The sequence below is a fragment of the Panicum hallii genome, chromosome 9, assembly GCF_002211085.1.
Source record: "Panicum hallii strain FIL2 chromosome 9, PHallii_v3.1, whole genome shotgun sequence".
Taxonomy (NCBI): Eukaryota; Viridiplantae; Streptophyta; class Magnoliopsida; order Poales; family Poaceae; genus Panicum; species Panicum hallii.
This window is the reverse complement of record NC_038050.1, coordinates 11,729,542-11,749,789: the sequence shown is the minus strand read 5'-3', so window position 1 is coordinate 11,749,789 and position 20,248 is coordinate 11,729,542. Positions and strand designations below refer to the sequence as shown.

Below are 20,248 nucleotides of genomic sequence, written 5' to 3'. Positions count from 1 at the left end.
TCAGCAATCAGAAACACACAAGCTTATGCTGCTTTCCATTCAGGCTCACGCAGCCAATACAACACCAAAGTGGACGTAGGGTATTACGCTCCGGCGGCCCGAACCACTCTAAATTTTCGTGTCCTTCCTGCGTTCATCTGTCCACCGATCGAGCGCTCCTAAGTCTCCTCCAAACCCATCCTTAACTAGAATTAGGCGGGTGCTTTCCGCCACCCGGCTGGAGAATTCCTCCGACAGAATAATTCGAAGATATTTAAATGTTTAAGGGGAAAGATAAGGACGGCTGTACTATGCTCATGTAATCATAAGTTCGATACCAATTAAAATTCTACATGAATAATGGTATGAATCTATATAACTTTATACATCATGTAAAAATACAACAGATTCTATTTATTCTTTTAGCAGACTTGTCTATAGCTGCCATATTTAATATTAAGAATTTATTGTAAAAGTACTTCTCGGTGATAGGTGTGAACGTAGAATTTTAACTACTCCGTATTAGATAATAGTCAATAGACCCGCAACATTATCGAATGGTTTAGATTTTTCTAATTAAAAAAAGTTCATGGAATCAGGTCACAAGTAACTCAACACGAAAGTTAATATGGTATGGCGTTACTTTTTCCAGAAGCGGACCAAATATATAATTTTGAGACGAAAAATCAAACCACGATATTTTTTTTAGGGAAGTCTGGTTCTTTAGGCAGGAGCAGCGTGTTGCGTGAGCAATAAAACGGTCCACGTGGAAAGAGCCAGTGAGCCACAGAGCTGTGACTCTACGACTACGAGGGAGAGGGAAGGACGGAGGACCGAAGAACGGGATAGGGGAGGACGGAGTACCGAAGAACTCGAAGGCTCGGCGAGCTCCGACGCCGTGGAGTGGAGGGCAAACCACAGGAGCTGGACTCGGCGCCCAGGAGCGACAGGATCGGCGTAGGATGTGGTGCGCGTCGTGCCTGGCGTCCGCCTGCGCGGGCTGCGCCTGCAACCTCTGCACGTCGGCGGCGTCGGCCGTGACCCGCCGCTCCGCGCGCATCGCCTACTGCGGCCTCTTCGCCGCCTCCCTCATCCTCTCCTTCCTGCTCCGCCAGTTCGCCGCGCCTCTCCTCCAGCACATCCCGTGTACGTGCCCCCCCGTCGCTACTCACTCCCAGCAAACCCCTCCCATCCTTCAGCCCTGATTCCTCTTCCCTTCAAGGCTCTGGCTGTTTTTTCCCCCTGATTGCTAGGGTAGATCGATCTGTTTGGAGTTCCTAGCTGCAATTTTTGTGGTACCACTAGGTAATTGCGATGTAGCGTGCAAGATTGACCTTTCTCTCTGTGTAGTTGGGAGCTAGTTGGGAAATTCGCCCCCGGATGCGTGCTAGTTAGTCCCTCTCTGGCTTATCCATTTTCTGTCTCTCCAACTCTACATACACGATGTCAATTTTAAGCTTGATTTAGGTGAATCCAGGCGCCCTTAACATGAATTTCCCCTGTCTGGGAAGTCGGATAATTTTATTCGCTTTGTGTGTAAATATTTGCTCTCTTGGATATTTAGAATTGGCTACATTTCTCCACATCCCTCGAGGCTCAAGAGGATATTAATGTATTATAGTGTCCATTTGGTAAACAAGATAAAAGACAGGTATGCAGAATAACATGAATCATGAAAAACTGAATAAGATAGAGGCTTTCTTTGAATTCTACTGGTGTTGTCACTCGCAGCAGTAGGTTGAGCCCATGTGTGCTGCCTAGGACATGCCTTTCATTGTGCCTGTGCATATTTTCTGGTATACTGGTAGCTGATACAGAGCATATTTGATGTGTGAAACTGCCAATTTTTAGTGAGCTATTATTTCAAACAGTACTCGTCTTTGTTTTGGACTTCTGATCCACTAAAATCTTTGAGATTATGATAAATCAAATGGACCATTGATTGATTTCATGACATATAGTAAGTCAGGAATTTACTGCACTGCAGGGATAAATGCATTTGACCAGACACCACCAGACGAATGGTTTCAAATGAATGCTGTTCTTCGTGTAAGCCTGGGGAACTTCTTGTTTTTTGCAATATTTGCCATCATGATGATTGGTATAAAAGACCAGAATGATCGGCGAGATGCATGGCACCATGGTGGCTGGATTGCAAAGATTGCTGTCTGGGCTGTTCTAATTGTTCTTATGTTCTGTGTTCCGAACATTGTAATTACCATTTACGGTAAGCTTGTTTCGCCAATCATTCATATTACACTGTCTTCAGAAATAACAATGTAAGATGACCATAGAGCACTCAGAAAAATTCAAGTGCACTGCAAGTGTGAATATCGTAACATGTTTGAGATACAAGTTGCACATGACAGTGTGTGCAGATCTTTAACATTATCTCTTGATAAATCTACTGTTTGTCGTATTTAGGCTTGAAAACATTGTATAATCATATATTACATTTGAGGGTTTGCTCTTCAGTTTCTTTTCCCTCTTTTGTTGATCTTATCTCCCAAGTTAGAGAACTTCAGATGGCTGCAGCTAATTTATATGTTGCACTAGATATGCCTCTAATTTCCATTGTTTGTTGAGTTTCACTAATTTTGAAATCGGTAATTGCAGAGGTACTGTCAAAGTTTGGATCTGGTTTGTTTCTTCTAGTACAGGTTGTGATGCTTTTAGATTTCACAAATAATTGGAATGACTCATGGGTTGAGAAAGATGAGCAGAAGTGGTAAGTGCGCTAAACACAAGATAGTGATGCTTGAACCCAGTTTACCATGTGATATTGATTATGGCATCTTATTTGATATTTCAGGGAAATAGCTTTACTGGTAGTGACTGTGGTTTGCTATCTCTCTACATTTGCCTTCTCTGGTGTGCTTTTCATGTGGTTTAATCCCTCCGGTCATGACTGTGGTCTCAACGTGTTCTTTATTGTCATGACTCTTATTCTTGCCTTTGCATTTGCAATAGTTGCTTTGCACCCCCAGGTAACATACCACCTCAAATTTCAAACTACTTCAAGTTATTAACAAATAGTCTGTTATGGCGGCGGTTAGGGTTGAGGGGAGAGAGAGGGGCTGGCCGGGGGCCTTGCCCACGGCCGGGCAAGAGGGAAGGGTTTTCCTTCTAGTTCTTGCTTGATTAGATTGATACATCTCCTCTCCATATATAGAGAGGTTTACTTGATTCCCAAGCAAAGCTTACTTGACCCCTAAGCAAGCGACCCTTATCTCTAATTAACCCTAACACTAACGGGCTATACCGCCAGCTCAGGCCCAATAGACCCATGACGTACTCTAACAAGTCTCTTGGGTGTTTTTTTGGGGGGCATTTGTGTTCTTGTCCCTGCTTTGAAGTGCAATTGCGGTTTTGCCCTCATTTTTTCAATTGTGTGATTTTGCCCTTTATTTTTCATAAGTCAATGCAATTTTAACCCTAGTCAATGGTCAAAACAGGGGCAAATACGCAAAAACCAAGGGCAAAATCGCAATGACTTGTGAAAAATAAAGGGCAAAATCACACAGTTGAAAAAATGAGGGCAAAATCACAATTGCACTTCAAAGCAGAGGCAAGAACACCAAAAAACCTTTTTTTTTCATCTTGAACTTTCCCTATGGATATGCAAAACAAATATAGCAAGAATATTTATGTGTGATTTTGAGATAACCATTGGTAGATCCTGGTTCCTTTGAGTATTTGAGCAAGGAAATCTGAATACATTTGATTGTCTTCATGATCCAAATTTCTAATGTAACAGTTTATACAGTTCTCTGCTATTACCTGATAAAATTTGCTGTTAGGTGTGATGGAATACTGATTCATTTTCCAGGTCAGTGGAAGCATTATGCCTGCTTCTGTCATTTCTGTCTACTGTGCATACCTGTGTTACACTAGTCTCTCAAGTGAACCAGATGACTACGCATGCAATGGACTTCACAGGCATTCTAAGCAGGTTTCAATGAGCGCTCTTATACTCGGGATGCTCACTACCGTGCTATCTGTTGTATACTCTGCTGTCCGTGCTGGATCTTCCACTACATTCCTCTCACCACCATCGTCTCCTAGATCTGGTAAGAATATGCCAATTACACTCCTGTGCAGCCTCATTCTTGGTTAACTACCATGGTAATTAAAAACGCATGCAGGAGCCAAAAATCCTTTACTCGGCGATGAGGAGACAGGCAAAGGCGATGACAAAGAAAGCGAACCGCGCCCTGTGAGCTACTCCTACACCTTCTTCCACCTCATCTTCGCCCTTGCAAGCATGTACTCAGCCATGCTTTTGACTGGCTGGACAAGCGCGGCATCGGAGAAGTCAGAGCTAATGGATGTTGGATGGACAACCGTCTGGGTGCGCATCTGCACGGAGTGGGTCACCGCCGCGTTGTACATTTGGACCCTCATCGCCCCGCTGCTCTTCCCGGACCGTGATTTCTCCTAGGCACCTGTGACCATGGCCATGAGCTGATCCGTATTTGTGAATTGGCTGTGATTGTGAATATAATAAGCAGAATTTGGGAATAGAACGAGTAGCATCTGATGTTATCTGGCATGCAAGCGGCAGCGTTTCGTACCTGTGTGTGGCCATATACAAAGCTTATATCTATGCCAAAATAGTTGGTTTGTGGATATTGAGTCATATATAGTTGTATGCCTAGTTGTGGCAATTCCTAGTGGTTAAGTGATTAACAATGGGGTAGCTTCTGGTGTATGTACGCCTGCTGCTTGTTTTGTGTTTACTGAGCTATGCATGGATGCTTTGTCATTTTGGGATGAATAGAAACTACCGTGGCAGTCCTTGCTCCAACCGGCAGCCCTGCTGCACCGCCGCCTCCTGTAGGCCAGCCCGGCTGCCCAGTTTGGGGTCGACGGTGCCATCTGCTCACCTGCGAGGCTGCGACCTCCCATTACGACTGCATGGTCGCTCATTCCAGCATATTGATGAGGAAAAAAAAGACAAGACACTTTCCAGTTTCCAGACATTACTTAAAAACAAATATGTCCATTGCTGTACACAAGTAAAAGCCTACAAGCATCTCCAGAAAAAACTATAAAAGACTACGCTATCCACATGATTCTATAGTACAGCTCGGTAACATTGCAAGCCACCTGCATGGTAAAATTTGCTATGGCTCAGGCAACAGAACCATGATGGGTTAGATTTCACCTGACTGAAAAGCGCCAGTGAAACCGAACAAAGTTTTCCTGATCCCAACTTGAACCATCAAGAAGGCCAAAACTAGTCAGCATCAAGAGCTGCTGCTGAAATCAGCTATTAATCAGTGCTACAATTTGACTCCCATCACCTATCATAACCGCTGGAACTAGCTACACAAGCTAACTATGTCATAGCTCTGCAGTAGATTCGGAGGTCTGCACCATCAGTTCTGATTGTGCTCACACTTCCTATTCCTTTTCCTCTTGTACTGCTGCAGCACTTCGGACCGCTGGACAGGTGAGGCAGCTAGCAACCACTTGCTAAATTCAAGGTCATCCATGCCCATGAAAGATGCAACACGGCTAAACTCTTTCCTTTTCTGCTCCAACGAATCATGTTTCACCACCTTTCTGTTCTCCAGAGAAGAAGATTTCACCTTAACAGTGTGCTTTGTTTCATGCTTACTTTGCAGCTCCTCTGAGGAGCTCTGAACAGTCTCCTCTGTTCCGTCCTCGTCTCCACCCTTTGTTCCCATGTTCACAACGTCCTCATTGCGGTGGGCATAAACTATCCCTGTTAAACAGGCCAAATTTGTTACTTCCGAAATACAAAATGGATAAGTGACAGGAGGGAGGGAAGATAGATTACAGCAGTCAGCCTATCAAGCAACTCTCAGTTACGTGAATTTTTAAAATCAACCAGAAACTTAATGTTCTGAAAATCATGAGCATGGTACATGATGTTCTAGATATCTACGGTGTACACAGGCAGTAGATGATCCACCAGGAAGTAGAAGGATGAAAATATTTTTTTGTAGGTTTTCACTTTTCAGCAAGAAAACGACAACTGATCGGCTTCAGGCTACAGAAGAATAGCCTAATAGTACAAAGACACCATCACCGGTATTCAAATGGTAAGCGTTTTATATTTTAGCATAGGAAATGCAAACTACCTGAATGTATGAAGGACTGTGACCGAACAAGCTCAAAATCTTCTAAGAGTAGAAAACGAGAGATTGAACAGCAGATGGTACACCAACCTAATATTGGTTACAGATAAACACCTTAAAGGAACAAAATGGTACACTATTTCAAAATCTTTAGAGAGTAAATGTTTAGATCGCATCTAAAATAAATGACTAGTTTTTCATATCAGCCTTTGTAGCTAACAGCAGGAGTAATGGCTACTCCCTCCGTTCTAAATTATAAGTCATTTTGGCTTTTCTAGATACATAGCATTTGCTATGCACCTACATATACGCTATGCCTAGATACATAGGAAAAATTATGTATCTAGAAAAGCCAAAACGATCTCTAATTTGAAACGGAGGGAGTATACCTTAGTCATTTGGTCCATAAATCTTTTATGCAGTATATTATACGGTAAAAATAAAGTAATATTAATCGGAGAAAGAGCATACCAAAATCAACCAATTTCTGATTGTCAGCATCTGTTGTTGCCGTGGAAGACTTTCTGTTCTCTTGTGAACCAAATAAATCAGTATCGACTATTTCTCTTATTCCTGTTGCTTCAGTTGCACTACCATTGCCATGTTCTCCATGCATCTCGATAATCTCACTAGTAAAAAGCTTATCTGACAAGTCATGGAACAGATTGCAGATTCCAAAGAGCTCACCTTGAAATTTCTTGTTATCCTATATCAGAATTATCCAAATTAGATATCCAAAAAAAGATACCAAGTATACAGTGAGTAATCTGTTATTCTTACAACTGCCAAAAGTCCAATTTGAAAGTAAACTATTGTGCACTCGTGAATACACCTAGTCTGTCATGCCTATGACAGCTAATACAGCTCAAACTGGAATTCTTAAGGAAAATATATGCTGATGTGTTTAAAAAAACACGCATAGGAAGATTGATGGGTTGTGACATGTTTTGAGTTTGCTCAAATGCCATATAACTACAATTATTTGTAATGCTATTCTATGGAGTACACAATGTCACTTCTTTGTAAAAATACATCCAGGTAATCTGCATCAACAATGAATTTTAAAGTTTTAACATCCTGCATTAGGTCTTGGACCTAAAAATGAGAAACTGTGTAACAGTAACAGGACTTTCAGTAAATTTGAAACATTGCTCAATTTATTAAGTTCTTTATCAAATGTCTCAATAGTACCGATCTCTGAAGATAAGAAAACAATGAAGGTAACACACAACTCTAGACTCTTTGTTTGGAAAGCATGGAAAATGCTAATGGAACTGAAACCAAATGAGTTAGGTAACTTGGGCAGGGTTTAGAGTTTAGGGTAACTTGGGCAAACACAGATGTAGCAGAAAACAAAAGGTGACAAGCTTCACGCGCTGTAAAATGGAATAAAATTCTAATTCATGATTACACCAACCCAAGAGAACAGAGCAAATAAACCCCATCATCATCTTTTGTTCGTAACCAGCTCAAAATTGTACCAGCACAATGCTTCATGTAAAACACTTCATGTTCTCCATTCAATCTTATAAAATACTTCAATGGTGAGTATTACCTGCACACCTTCAAAGTAACGTTTCTCTATTTTTCCTGAGACTGCAATGTTGGAAAGCTGCTGTTTATATATTTGTCGAGAATAAACAAGCTCTTCAAGTGAACCAGCACCAAGTAGGCGGAATACTGTAACATGACGTCTCTGTCCATACCGAAATGATCTGTCTTGTGCTTGCAAGTCTTGGGCAGGGTTCCAACTTGGATCAAATATCACCACACGGTTAGCACTGACAAGGTTTACACCTAAATTACCTGCCCGAGTAGATATAAGGAAAACCTGTATAAAAGAATTTACCACTTAATTGGACAATCCACTTCCAAAATTTGTTAGATAGAAGAACCAAAATTCACCTGTTTGCTAGGGCTTCTGTTGAACTCATCCACTAGCGACTGGCGTGCATTCATGGGAGTTGTTCCATCAAAGCGTGAAAAGCAATAACCCTTTCTTATGAGAAACTTCTCTAGTATGTCAAGCATCCTGTACGCAGATAGAAAGAAATGAAATCCATTAACTAAAAATGCAATGATGCTACAAGTAGGACATGTCTAATACAGCCCCTCCCCCTTCTCTCTTCCTCTTCTGCATGCGAAAACAAGTGGCACATCTAAAGCTTGTGTATTTAGAAGATAGTAGCAACAGTAATCAAGTTACTCCCACATTCACGAATAATTTTCACCATTGACTTAATGACTTCAGCTACGCATATTTTGATCACTACTAATTTTTAAATATCTTTTAGGTAACATGAAAAATGGTGGTCACAAGGTAGAAAAGTTTTACATCCAATCACACCCTAACATCATTGTTGAACGTACAAATCTAAACTACAGCTCTAATTGAGATAGTTTTGGCATAGATAGTCATAGAGAACCTAAATAAATAAGATTCTTATGCTCTAACCAAAGCACTCCTACTGTGGCAAATGAAGTGACACATTTTTATTGCAAAATTCAACACTAATAGGAAAGTATGGAAAAGTCCTTTACAACAGTGAAAGAAAGATATTTTTATGCATTATATCATTTTAACGATCGAGTATGGCTCAAATGTAAGAGATCTTCTGAAATATGTTTCTCCTACTTTATGTGGATCTGAAAAACAAGATTAAGTCAAAAGTCAAACAGAGATGAATTTTTCGAATGATGGAACATGACCCATGTACTAGATCAATTGGCAATATGTCTTTTTACTCCTAATTTGAGGAAGTAAGCAACATTTACTTGTGGCATAGAAGTAATAACTCAAGCATTTGGCAAATCAATGACTAAATATTGAAATATCTGAAAAATGATGGGAATAAGGTGTATGGCAATATAGCTTTGGCATTGTACCAGCTAAATAGTTAGCACATAAATGAACAACAACCTGACAGAATAACTGAAAAGAAGAATCTTGTCACCCTGCTGAGTCCACAATGACAGAAGCCTTTCTAGTGCACGCATCTTTCCGCAATGTTCTGAATCACTGAGACCCATGAAATTTTCACTTTTGGTGCTGCCACCAACTAAGTCAATATCTGTACCGAAGACAGTTGCCGCAAGCTCAGCATCTTTCTTCTGCTTTTCAACCTCATCCTTTGGATTAGGCTTTATCAGCTCCAGGTGATTGCTAATCTACAGTGCAGGAAGAGATATTAGAATTTTTTTTAAAAAATGTCAAAATTAATAAATAGGTTTTGTTCTTGTTGCTGCCGTCTCATAGGACATAACCTGCTGAAGCTTGACGAGGCAAGGAAGAACAAGACAGAAGGGGCATATAGAACAACCATCCGGGCTGTCTCTGTGGAGATAAGACCATATAATACCATTTGGCTCAGTTTTCTTGCAGCATTCAACCTGAGGCAAAGGACTTCCACAGCTACAGTGGAGATCCTTATTAATAAGGATCTGTATGTCAGGTTGTTGCAGCATTCTCCTGTAAACACGCTTTTGAACGTCACTCATTTTGCAGAAAACAATATTATCCTCCTTCCCAAGCATAAGATGCCCAATTGTCTCCTCCTTTGTCCTTCTCAACAAGAATTTCTTGAGAACGGAAACAAGGTGTTTCTTGCGCGCATCAGCAACTTGAACAAATCTCTCAGGAGCGCTTAGCCTCTGACCCTGTTTTAGAGGCTCATCATAGTAGGCTCGAAAGTGTTCTCGATCCCCTAGGCAGCCAGGCACAACCCAGTCAAACAGATTAAATAATTCCATGATTTTATTCTGCATTATGGTCCCTGTGAGACTAAACCGCTTTGGAGTTGTTATTCCCAAGCACGCTGTATATAACTTGGATTTTTCATTCTTTAGCCGGTGTGCCTCATCAACTACCACAAGCTCCCATGGGATACCACATAAAATCTTGTCATGAATTCTGAAAGTGTCAAAACTGGTAATTAGTACCTCCAGTCCTTGAGTTTCAACTTTTTCAAGAACCAACTCACGATTTGGACCATGATAGACAGCAACAGAGAATTCTGCCCACTCAGAAAATTCATTTTCCCAGTTCCGAATCACTGAAGTAGGGCAGAGGACGAGTACAGGACCAGTCTTCTTTCCTTTGTCTGTCGATTGCTCATGACCATTACCTTTGCCAATAACAGATGATAAAAAAGCAATAGTTTGAATGGTCTTTCCCAAACCCCTAAATCATAAGAGGAATAATGTTAAAAGAATGAACAAGAAGTGCAGTTATAGGAATAATGATTGTCACTACATCAACACTGTACATATATGCAGATCATAGCCATTTAATAAGCCGAGCTGCATTTCTACTTAGAATATTTTTTTTGAAGAATTATGCAACAGAACCAACAAACTACATTGAGAAGACTAGTTGCTTCGCTGAAATTTGGATCCCCACCATCTAATGTGGTTGAATAAGTGCTTATGTAAAAGAACACTCCTGGTCGATCTTCAGGGTTATTTAAGAACGAAAAGAGGATCATCTTTCTACTAAAAAAGGAGAACTTATGCAATTCCGAAGCCTCACATGTCATCTCCAAGCACACCACCATGATTGTTTCTATACAAATTGTATAAGAATCTCACACCGTCCCTCTGATGCGCAAGTAGCCTACAATTTATTGATGGGGGCACCTACAACAAGACAAAACAGAAGTACAGAAAGTAAATGTGATGAATAATGACAACAATCAGGGGCTCGGATAGAGAAAAAACACAAAAAACAGGGCTTTTTGGTTTAAATTTTATCAGAGACTAATCCTACAGTGGACAAAGAATCAAAGATGTAAAACCATTCACAGATAAATCCAAGAGAAACAAACCAGGTATAATGTTTTGCAAACAATATATTTAAGAACATAGTTTTCAATGCAATAAAAGCACAACGTGCACATGAGCAAATCGCATTTATGTTGCATGTTTGTAGCTAGTACTTTTGTATGGAGTATTGCACACGGTGCTATTGAACACCCTTGTTTTGCCAATGCCTTGGTCATCCCTGAGTTTTTCCCATGAGCAAATTTTTTAGCGGTTCGGGGCTAGCACAATGCAAAACCAAAGCTAGTCCAGAAAAATGGATTTTGCAAGTATTCACGATGTTTCTTGAAGCCAGGACAAAACTTATCAGCAAAAACAGACCTCAGCCTTAAAGAGGTAAACTAAAGGAGTATACGGAAGAAACAATAGCAGTGCAGAAGAACCATATAAATCAAAAGGAGACTACTATTTTTCAATCAAAGACAGCTTGTTAGCCCCTTCAATACAGAGTAAGCTTCTCTGTAATTAGTATTGATCAGAGGCCTTGAGATCTGGTTAATTGTAAACGTTAAATGATGAAAAATACAAGCAGCCCATCATCCACTTAATATAATCCTCGTGATAATAGCACCATGGAACAAGTAAACATTAAAGTATATACAAAAATGCATGCAAGTAGCTCATCATCAATTATTTTTCTTCTTGTCCATATATGTTATTTCTGCCAGAACTGTCTCTATTGCAATGTACATTCATTTGCCAATTTCTATTTGAATGAGATAAACCGAAGGGAATCACAGAAAGAATAATACCGTAGGAAATTCTTTTGTGACGTTTTCTCAGCTCTCTCTCTATCCCACGAAGCAGGGTTGCAACAACAACAACAACAACAACTTAGCCTTTTGTCCCAAACAACTTGGGGTAGGCTAGAGATGAAACCCACGAAAAACAAGAATAAGAAACATAAAGAGGGCACAAGCCAAAGGAAGCAGGGTTGCAACATTGTTAAAAAACATAAATTTTGTCCTCGCAACAAGGACCTAATGCCCATTTACACTATTGAAACTGGACTACTTCGCGTGTAATTCCTGCTTTCCAAACAGGCCCAACGAATCTATTGCCACCAAAGAGAGGCAAGCGCTACTGCGCTAGTACGGTACCTGGACGACAGGGCGCTCTCCGGGCGGCGAGAGCACAAGCGGCTCGTATGGTCCGCGGGACTCGAGGGCGGCCGCTGGTGGCGGAGGTGGGCGGGGGCGGCTAATGGGGCGAGTTCTTCTCTCGTCGTCCTCCGACGACGACGGCGGCGGTTCGTCGTCCTCCCGCGGTTTATCGATCAGGGGCCTGGGAGCGGGTGGAAGCTGTGCGATCCTGGACGAAAAGGAGGATGAGGCTGCGGTGGCCTCGAGGCGGAGGAGCTGCTGCGAAAGGGAGGTCTTCGGGGGCCTGCGCGGAAGGAGAGCGGGAGGAGGCGGCGAGCGGGGCTGGGATTGTGGTTGGGAGGAGGACGAGGAGCAGGCGTGGAGAGTCTCCTTGAGGCGGTGGAGCGACATGGGCGGAGGCAGTGGTTCTCCGGCGGGTTTCTGCGGTGGAAGGCCACCGGAGCGGAGGCGGCAATTGGGGAAGGGAGTTGGCCGCCGCCGCCTCCAAACGGTCAAACGGAGATAGGGTTATTGGAGGAAAGATTTTGAAATAATAGTTAGGTCGCAAGAGTTTTTCTAAAATTTACCTTCTAAATTATTATTTAGAAAATCATTCAAGTAAAAATTATTTTCTATTTTTTCAACATTTAACAGTTTTTCTATATCTTATGCGTAGTGTAGCAATTAATTTTCATTCTCCATCCTTGACCGAAGAGAAATCCGAAACAGAGGAGTTTTATATTTAGATATCCAATTGAAAAAACTGTTGCAGAGTAATTTCTGTTGCAGAGTAATTTTTAGTTAAAATCTCTATTCCTAATATAAAGAATCTTTTATAGATGCTCAATTTGTTAATAAAGCCAGCCGAGCCCGGATTGGAACAAAATGAGACTTTTACTCAAAACGAGGAAGGAAAGGACTTCTTTGATTTATGTACCACGTCGACGTTGGAAATATCATGCATCATGCCATCATTGTAAACGTTGGACAACTGGATGCTCTAAAAGATAATATGGCTAGGTAAATACTATCTGGATGGCGAATGTCGTTACGACGTTACACGTGGAACTTGAAGACGAGGGACTTGCCGGATATGACTAATATGAAATTTGATATAATTGGTTTTTAAGTGAATTTATGTTTATTATGATGCACTAAACAAAACTTACGGTAAACTTAAAACAATGCTATTGTTACCGGGGAGAATCTTTTAGAAAAAAATATTTGCAGCTAGTATTATGAATCAAAGATCAAGGGGCTGTCTAGATTCCAGATGCTTATTATATTATAATAATAAGTTCTGTCACATTGAATATTTCGATACCAATTAGAAACACTAAATATAAACTATTTATAAAACTAACTACATAAGCTAAGCTTAGAGCTTATTCACGAGACGAATCTATCAAACTTACTTAACCATGATTAGCATATATTTACTGTAGTATCATATGATTTATTTATGAACTAATTAGGCTTAATAGATTCGTCTCGAAAAACATGCAGAGGTTATGGAATTTTTTTATCAATAATCTATATTTAATATTTCTAATTAATAAATCAGTAACCAAACGGGGCCTAGGTACGGGTAACGAGAGTGAAAGATTAGTCGTTGCTTGCTTTGCTATACCCATATATATATGTCTAATTTTTTTTAGAAAAAAAGGAATGTGTGGTGTGGTTTGCTAGCGATAGTCCGATCGTGCATGTGGAAAACTGAAAATTATCAAATTTAAGCACAAATAAACCTAAGATGGGCCATAGAACCTGAAGATGGAAAAGTCGTTTACAAAAAGTTGCGTCACGTTATTTTTCGAGACAAAAAAAGTTGTGTCTCATAACATTGCTTTTTTCGCCAAAAGTTTAATTAAATTGTTGTGTCTCATTCTAATCGACGGGCTAGACTGTAGAGATCGTTGACGAGGAATCAAGGATCCCCGACGGCCGGTGGCGCTTGGCCGGCACGGGGACAAAGCACCAGCTCGTTTGGGCACCCCCAATCAGTTCCGGACACGAGGCGTACGCCGGATCCGAGACCGGGCGCGACCCGAGCTCGTAACCAACCCAACCTGACTTCCGCCACGCAGAGCGCCAGGAGCCGAAGAAAAGGCAACCCCAGTGAGGCCCCCGTGCCAACCATCCCCGCCCCCAGCGCACGCAGCAACGCCCGCAGGCGCAGGCCCCCGCACGCGAGCCCGCCCGCCCGCCCGGCCTCTCCACCTCGCCGCCGCTCCACGCGACCCCGCTCGCGCTCGCCGCCGCTCCAATGCCCGCCCAGAAGCGCCCGCCCGCACCCTCCCTCTCCGCGGCCCCTGGCGCCGGCTCGCCCCCTCCCGTGCCCTCTCCGCCGCCGCCTGCGGCCGAGCCCGCGGAGAAGAAGCCCAAGCTGGAGGAGAACGGCGCCGAGGCCAACGGAAACGTCAACGGTGAGCGCCCCGCCCTCCCTCCCTCCCTCCCGCCCGCCCGCCCTCCCTCTCCCCGCTCGCCGACGGCGTCCTTCCTCATCGATCTCGGCGCGCTGATGCTGGGTTTCCCTCTCGTCCCCGTGTTGTTGTTTTGGCTGTGCTCGCAGATTCCGGCGCGAAGGCGGCGGCGGCGGCGGCAGCGTCGGAGTCGGAGTCAGAGTCGGAGGACGCGGACGCCGTGAACCAGGAGTACGTGCTCGCCCGCCCGCCAGCCCGCCCGCCCACCACCCTCGTTGCTTGCCTTTTGCCGTTTTCCTTTCACTGCGGCCCGTCGTCGTCGTTTCCTTCCTGATGCGTGCTCCAGATGCGGCGCGGCGAAGCGGCGACTCGCGCCCGCGTTCGCCTCGTTGTCGCTGGCCCGTTCCCCTGCTCTCGAGCGCGAGCCCGCCGCTCTTTCTTTGCCTGGTCGACCATGGCTGGCCGCGGAGTTTCTGGTGCCTGGCTGGCCGAGGGGGAGGCACCGAACTCATAGTTTTCTGCCTGTGAGACTCGACGTCCTCACTCAGTGATTTCTGTTGGTGGCAACACAAACGCGCAGCAGTTGCAAGCGCCTAGCTGCAGTCATAATCTGATCGAAAGAGCCAGGCTAGGCTACCTGAGGGGCTACGAAGCAGTTGTTCTTCGTGAGCAGTGCTAGAGCTCTCAATCCGGCAGCCCAATGTGGGCTGGGACGGTACATTGTTAATCTTCCCATTATTGATATTTCTACAGTACAGAAATGAAGTGACTTAATTGGTGATTAGATATTGATTATGTTATTTTTCTTAAAAAAGGGGGATCTGGCCCACACTCTGTAGTGCCTTGCTTTTGTGGCAACAGTGAAGCCTGGAGTACCTCGAATACAGCACGATATATTTATCGCTTAATTGATGCTAGATGCAATAACTGAACTGCATCAGCTACTAATTTAATGAACTTGGAACCTAATCACAATGGGTAGCTTGAAGCTTTTGCCATAGTGATAGAAACCAGCACCCCTAATTTCCATAATTGCTTAGAGCTTTGAACTCACCACTCTTTACCAGTGTGGAATGGCACTGACATCATAGTTTTGATCTACCAATGAGATTTCTGAAACATTTGCGCTGTGGTACTAATTAGTACTATACTATTAGGAACTTGGTAGCCTGACCATGCCTAATTATAAAAAGTGGTAAATCTGAGCTCACTGGTGCTCCTTACAAGTGTGTAGTGACACCGACCAGTATATCACCAATTTGAAACATTTAAGTACTACAGGACAAACCTAGCATAAATCTAGCATATCTTTTTAATCGTCATGATGCATATATGCATGATACATGTGCTAGAACAACAACATGCTCTTACTGCCTGCCATTAGCCTGTTAATATTATACCTCTTGTCTTTTTTGCTAAGGCTTTCCAGTCAGACATAAGTCCTTTTTTTTCTATAGACCTTTTATTCATGTGAATGTCAATGGAACAAGAAAGTAGAACACAACATATGCGTTTATAGCTTTAGTGTTCTAATTATGGTTTAGTTATATGCCAAGCTTGCTTTTAAGTGCTTACTGTTGTAATTTAGTTGCTGATATGCATACTGCTGTGAAGTTGGTCATATGCATATAGGGTAGGTTGACATCTAATAACATCTGTTAATAAGATTATATAACTGGTATGTTCATTAGTCTGGCAAAAGCTAGCGATGGGGTAGGAAAATGTTTAGCCTTTTATTTTGCACTGATATACACATTGCTATGTTAGACTATTGCAGTAGATTTATCTTGTTCTTGCCTTATTTTCATATCACACAGCCAGATTCTGAGGATAAAAACAAATGAAACCATTTCTGATTGGTAGGTTTGTTACATTATTGTTCATCCTTGTGTGGGTTGGTCGTTGACTCGTTTTGCAGCCAGGAAAGGATAATCCCTAGTTGCACTGCATATGCCTGTTTTTTCTTGTCAGCAATATCATAGTGCAAGTTTTTGACTTACGCATGGGTGTTGAGATTGACCAATGTTGTTTGCCTCAGGACTTCAGCTGGTAAATGCTATGATATGTTTGTCTAATGCTTCTCACAATTTCTAGCAACGTTGCTAACTATTTGTTTGTACAGCTGTTTATATTTACTTTTACACCCACGAACGTAATGATAGGAACATGTTTCACGCTCTCAGTTATGAATATAATATGTCAGGATACATTCTTAGTCCTGAACATACAGCTCATTTGTCCGATCTGCCTATTTTGCAAATTGCAACATTAGCACCAGATCCTTGTGTATTTTGCTTGGTATGTACGAGAGTAATCTAGTGTGTACCTTAAGCTTTGCTGCTTTATATAATTTTATTACAGGATATCATTTATTTTCTCTTGATATCCCACCCTTTTTTTTGAAGAAATATTTCCCACCCATTTAGAGAGTTGACATCGTGCCCTGACACCCTGCAGGTTTATTCCAGTGAAATTGGCGGACATACGCAAAGAAGTGCAGTGTCCCATATGCTTAGGTAATTACAAGCATGCAGACAAACTTGTAACCTTTTGTATCACACAAAGCGGCCATTTCATATGGCTAGAATTTTAAGATTGTACAATGTAAAATTTGCAATATTGATATTTCAGTATTTTGAAATCCACCTGCACTTTCAGTTGGAGAGAATTCCTTGTGTTGTAAAGTATAAGAATTCTCTTAATGGACATGCCATATGTTAGGAGCTAGAGCTGAAACATGCTGCTATTTTAGTCATGCTTAATTAAAACTAACATTCATCTTCATTCCTACAATAATGAATGATCTGAGTGAAGAGCTTTAGGTCGCCTTTTTGATTTTTCTTGCTTTCTTAGCCCATGTCTATGTTTTTAAAAGAAATATGCTGCTTTTATATATGAGTTATTGAGATATCCTGTTTTGTCAATTGCATTTGTATTGCCATCCACACATGTTGGCCTGAACATTAGATTTAATTTACTGGTTGTGGAACCTTCTGTGCTGCTAGGCATTATCCGGAAGACTAGAACAGTTATGGAGTGTCTGCACCGGTTCTGCAGGGAATGCATTGACAAATCCATGCGACTTGGGTAAGATATGATACATTATGTATGATTGTTGTTGCATTGTTTTGGCTTTTGAGCCAGACTGACCACTGTTGTCTGTTGTTCTGTATTGATCTATGTTATATCCAATGCATGACTGCATGTTTGTTTGCATGTACATCACATATGTTGTCAGCCCATGCTTAGTAGCACAATATTGTTATTAATTTTTCCCTCTGCTATATAGGAATAACGAGTGCCCAGCATGCCGCACACATTGTGCAAGTCGGCGTTCTTTGAGAGATGATCCCAACTATGATGCCCTGATTGCAGCTCTGTACCCAGATATTGACAAATATGAAGAAGAGGTATTGAAATACTTGTTATTTGCTTATTCATATTAGAGATTGATCCTAGTATTTATGCATTGTCCCATGTGTAGGAACTAGCCTTCAACGAAGAGGAGAATGATCGCAATAAACAGGTTCTCTTTTCCATCTAATTTTCTTATACAGATTTATATCCATGGTCACGTGAATTTGTTATGGTGTTTCACATAAATTATTCCCCATAAATTTTGGTCTGCAGTCTGTGAACCCACGTACTACAGATATGTTGTGATGAGATTGACTTGCTACTTCTCATAAGATACTTCTGCCCCATGTGGGCCTTCTACATTAGCATTTTCTGGTGGGTATTAGGAAAAATCCCAGTGAAATACAAGTTCAATGCTAAGGATAGTAAGCTAGTGGCAGATAACTTCAGAAAAAAAAAGCGGACAAAATTAAAATAGAACAACTTTCCAACTTCATGGTAGTATTTGGAACTGTACATCATGTGCTCCGTTCCAATGAATAGAAACTCAAGTACACCAGTAGTGGGGTAATGGAATCACAAATGCATACTGCTGTGACCACAAAGTGCATATAAAAAAATATTAAGAAGCCTCGGTTCTTCAAGAACTGAGGAACCTTATTTTGATGCAAATTCTGTCAAGAGCAACTGCATCATGTATTGAAGTCTGACATCTATAAATATCTGAACAAACAGAATACATATTGCGTACAGTTTATTTCCAAGTTAACATTAGCTAACAATTGATTGATTAATGTACATGTGAAGATTCAAGCATCCATTGCCGAGGCTTTTCGGAAACAATCAGAAGTTATTGGGCGGAAGTCTACTGCCAAAGCTACTGCTGCCGCATTTGTAAGAAGATCACGCCGCAACATTCGGGCCAATGGGCATAGTACCTATTTTCGTGGTAGAGGAAGAGCCAGTTCCGATGATGTTGCACTGGCCTGTTCTGATGATGAAGAGGATGGAAACGGTCAAAACTTGGGTAAAGAGGAGTCCTCTGCTGAGGAGAGTTCCCCAGAGAAAAAGCAGAAACGACCGCCGAAATGGCCAACACCACGTTCTTCACCTGCCCGAGCAGCATGCAGTGAAGAGGCTGCTTCTGATGATAAGGACGATGTAGGAATCTCTAGAGAAAATTTTAGCACATCTCCGCTGCGAGCATGGGGAAAGAATGGTACTCGCAGTCAGACTCGATACAGTAGCTTTAGTGGTTCAAATGGCAGGGTGGTCAAGGGTGGGCGCATGATCAAGTTGGTTGAGTGTCTGCGAAATTCTGATGACAATGATAGCGAGGTGAACATAAAACATGCTCTTGATATATATTCTTACCCATCTGAGCATCTCATTAGTTACTGATTTATTTGACAGCGTGACATACATCTTTGTTTGCTTCCACTGGATGGACAAACTACACCAAATCTAGAGAAGCCATATCTGTGTTGTGGCCCAACTCTCTCCATCAAACAGCTTTGTCAGGTCAGTCCTTAATGAAGCGTATTGTCAGTGATCCATTATCAGAACTATTCCAAAACTTACAAATAGCTGTTTATGCTTACATGTAGTTTGTCGCCAGTCAGACATCTCACAAGGATGAAGAAGTTGAGATCTACGCACGGAAGCCTTCCTACAACGACCTTGTCAGCACTAACACATCCGGTTTTGATAAGGCAAGGCTTGTAGGGGAGGAGCGCCTTTCAGACTTGCGATCCTCATTCACATTTCCCAATGGGGTTCTGGTGAGATCAGACGCTCAACTATCTTATTAACCTTTTTTTCATGAGGGACAATTATCTCATCAACCTTGATGTACATATATATCATGTTTGAGCTTTTGTATTTCGTTTTGCTAATTGTTTTACTCTTTGAACATTGTGATTCAGGAGCTGGTCTATGCCATCAAAGTCGCAAACTAGGCATTGAATAAAGTGGGCCAGTTGGTTCAAATTGAAGGATTTTGTTTATAGATATCAGGATATGACCCTTTTGGTGACTCAGGGCTTTTGTATACGATTAAGGACTCAAAAAACCTTGTGAGGATAGTTGGGGTATAATTACCTTGTGAGATGTGAGATAAATGTGTGCAGGTTGTTGTCAATTAGTAGTTTTCAGATGAGTCAGGTTCACTTACATAGTTGATTTGTTTCAACTTGTGGGGTTAATATTATTTTGTGCAGACGGCAGCCCGTCCGTGCTGCGAACGGCTCCCTGAGATGTAACAGAAATTAGTTTTTGCGCTCCTTGTATGACACATGGTCAAGTTGTGTTGTATTTATAACCTCGAACTCCTTGTTACTCCCTCCGATCATTTTAGCTTTTTATTAGTCCCTCGGGTCGTTTTAGCTTTTTCTAGATGTATAGTTTCTTCCGATGTATCCAAACATATTGTATGTCTAATACATAGCTTTTGCTATGTATCTATAAAAAGTCAAAATGACAT

General features: G+C 41.9%; 3 protein-coding genes across 3 annotated transcripts; 2 read left to right on the top strand and 1 right to left on the bottom strand.

The window, feature by feature from the left end:
• Positions 1–941: 941 nt before the first annotated feature.
• Positions 942–4,744, top strand: LOC112875851 (probable serine incorporator). The gene is made up of 6 exons (XM_025939852.1): positions 942–1,125; positions 1,967–2,206; positions 2,596–2,707; positions 2,792–2,966; positions 3,809–4,049; positions 4,125–4,744. Exons 1-6 carry the CDS (start codon positions 942–944, stop codon positions 4,418–4,420), a joined length of 1,248 nt encoding a protein of 415 aa, XP_025795637.1. The 3' UTR covers positions 4,421–4,744.
• A 187-nt stretch (positions 4,745–4,931) lies between these two features.
• On the bottom strand, positions 4,932–12,503 carry LOC112877258 (switch 2). The gene is made up of 8 exons (XM_025941500.1): positions 12,005–12,503; positions 10,615–10,721; positions 9,351–10,266; positions 9,007–9,254; positions 7,992–8,118; positions 7,642–7,917; positions 6,558–6,792; positions 4,932–5,710 (listed from the first exon to the last, which is right to left on the bottom strand). Exons 1-8 carry the CDS (start codon positions 12,395–12,397, stop codon positions 5,361–5,363), a joined length of 2,652 nt encoding a protein of 883 aa, XP_025797285.1. The 5' UTR covers positions 12,398–12,503; the 3' UTR covers positions 4,932–5,360.
• Positions 12,504–14,214: 1,711 nt separating this feature from the next.
• Positions 14,215–20,083, top strand: LOC112877744 (putative E3 ubiquitin-protein ligase RING1a). The gene is made up of 10 exons (XM_025942101.1): positions 14,215–14,412; positions 14,559–14,640; positions 16,867–16,925; positions 17,415–17,496; positions 17,699–17,819; positions 17,894–17,935; positions 18,574–19,104; positions 19,180–19,287; positions 19,374–19,547; positions 19,692–20,083. Exons 1-10 carry the CDS (start codon positions 14,253–14,255, stop codon positions 19,722–19,724), a joined length of 1,392 nt encoding a protein of 463 aa, XP_025797886.1. The 5' UTR covers positions 14,215–14,252; the 3' UTR covers positions 19,725–20,083.
• The last annotated feature ends 165 nt before the right edge of the window (positions 20,084–20,248 follow it).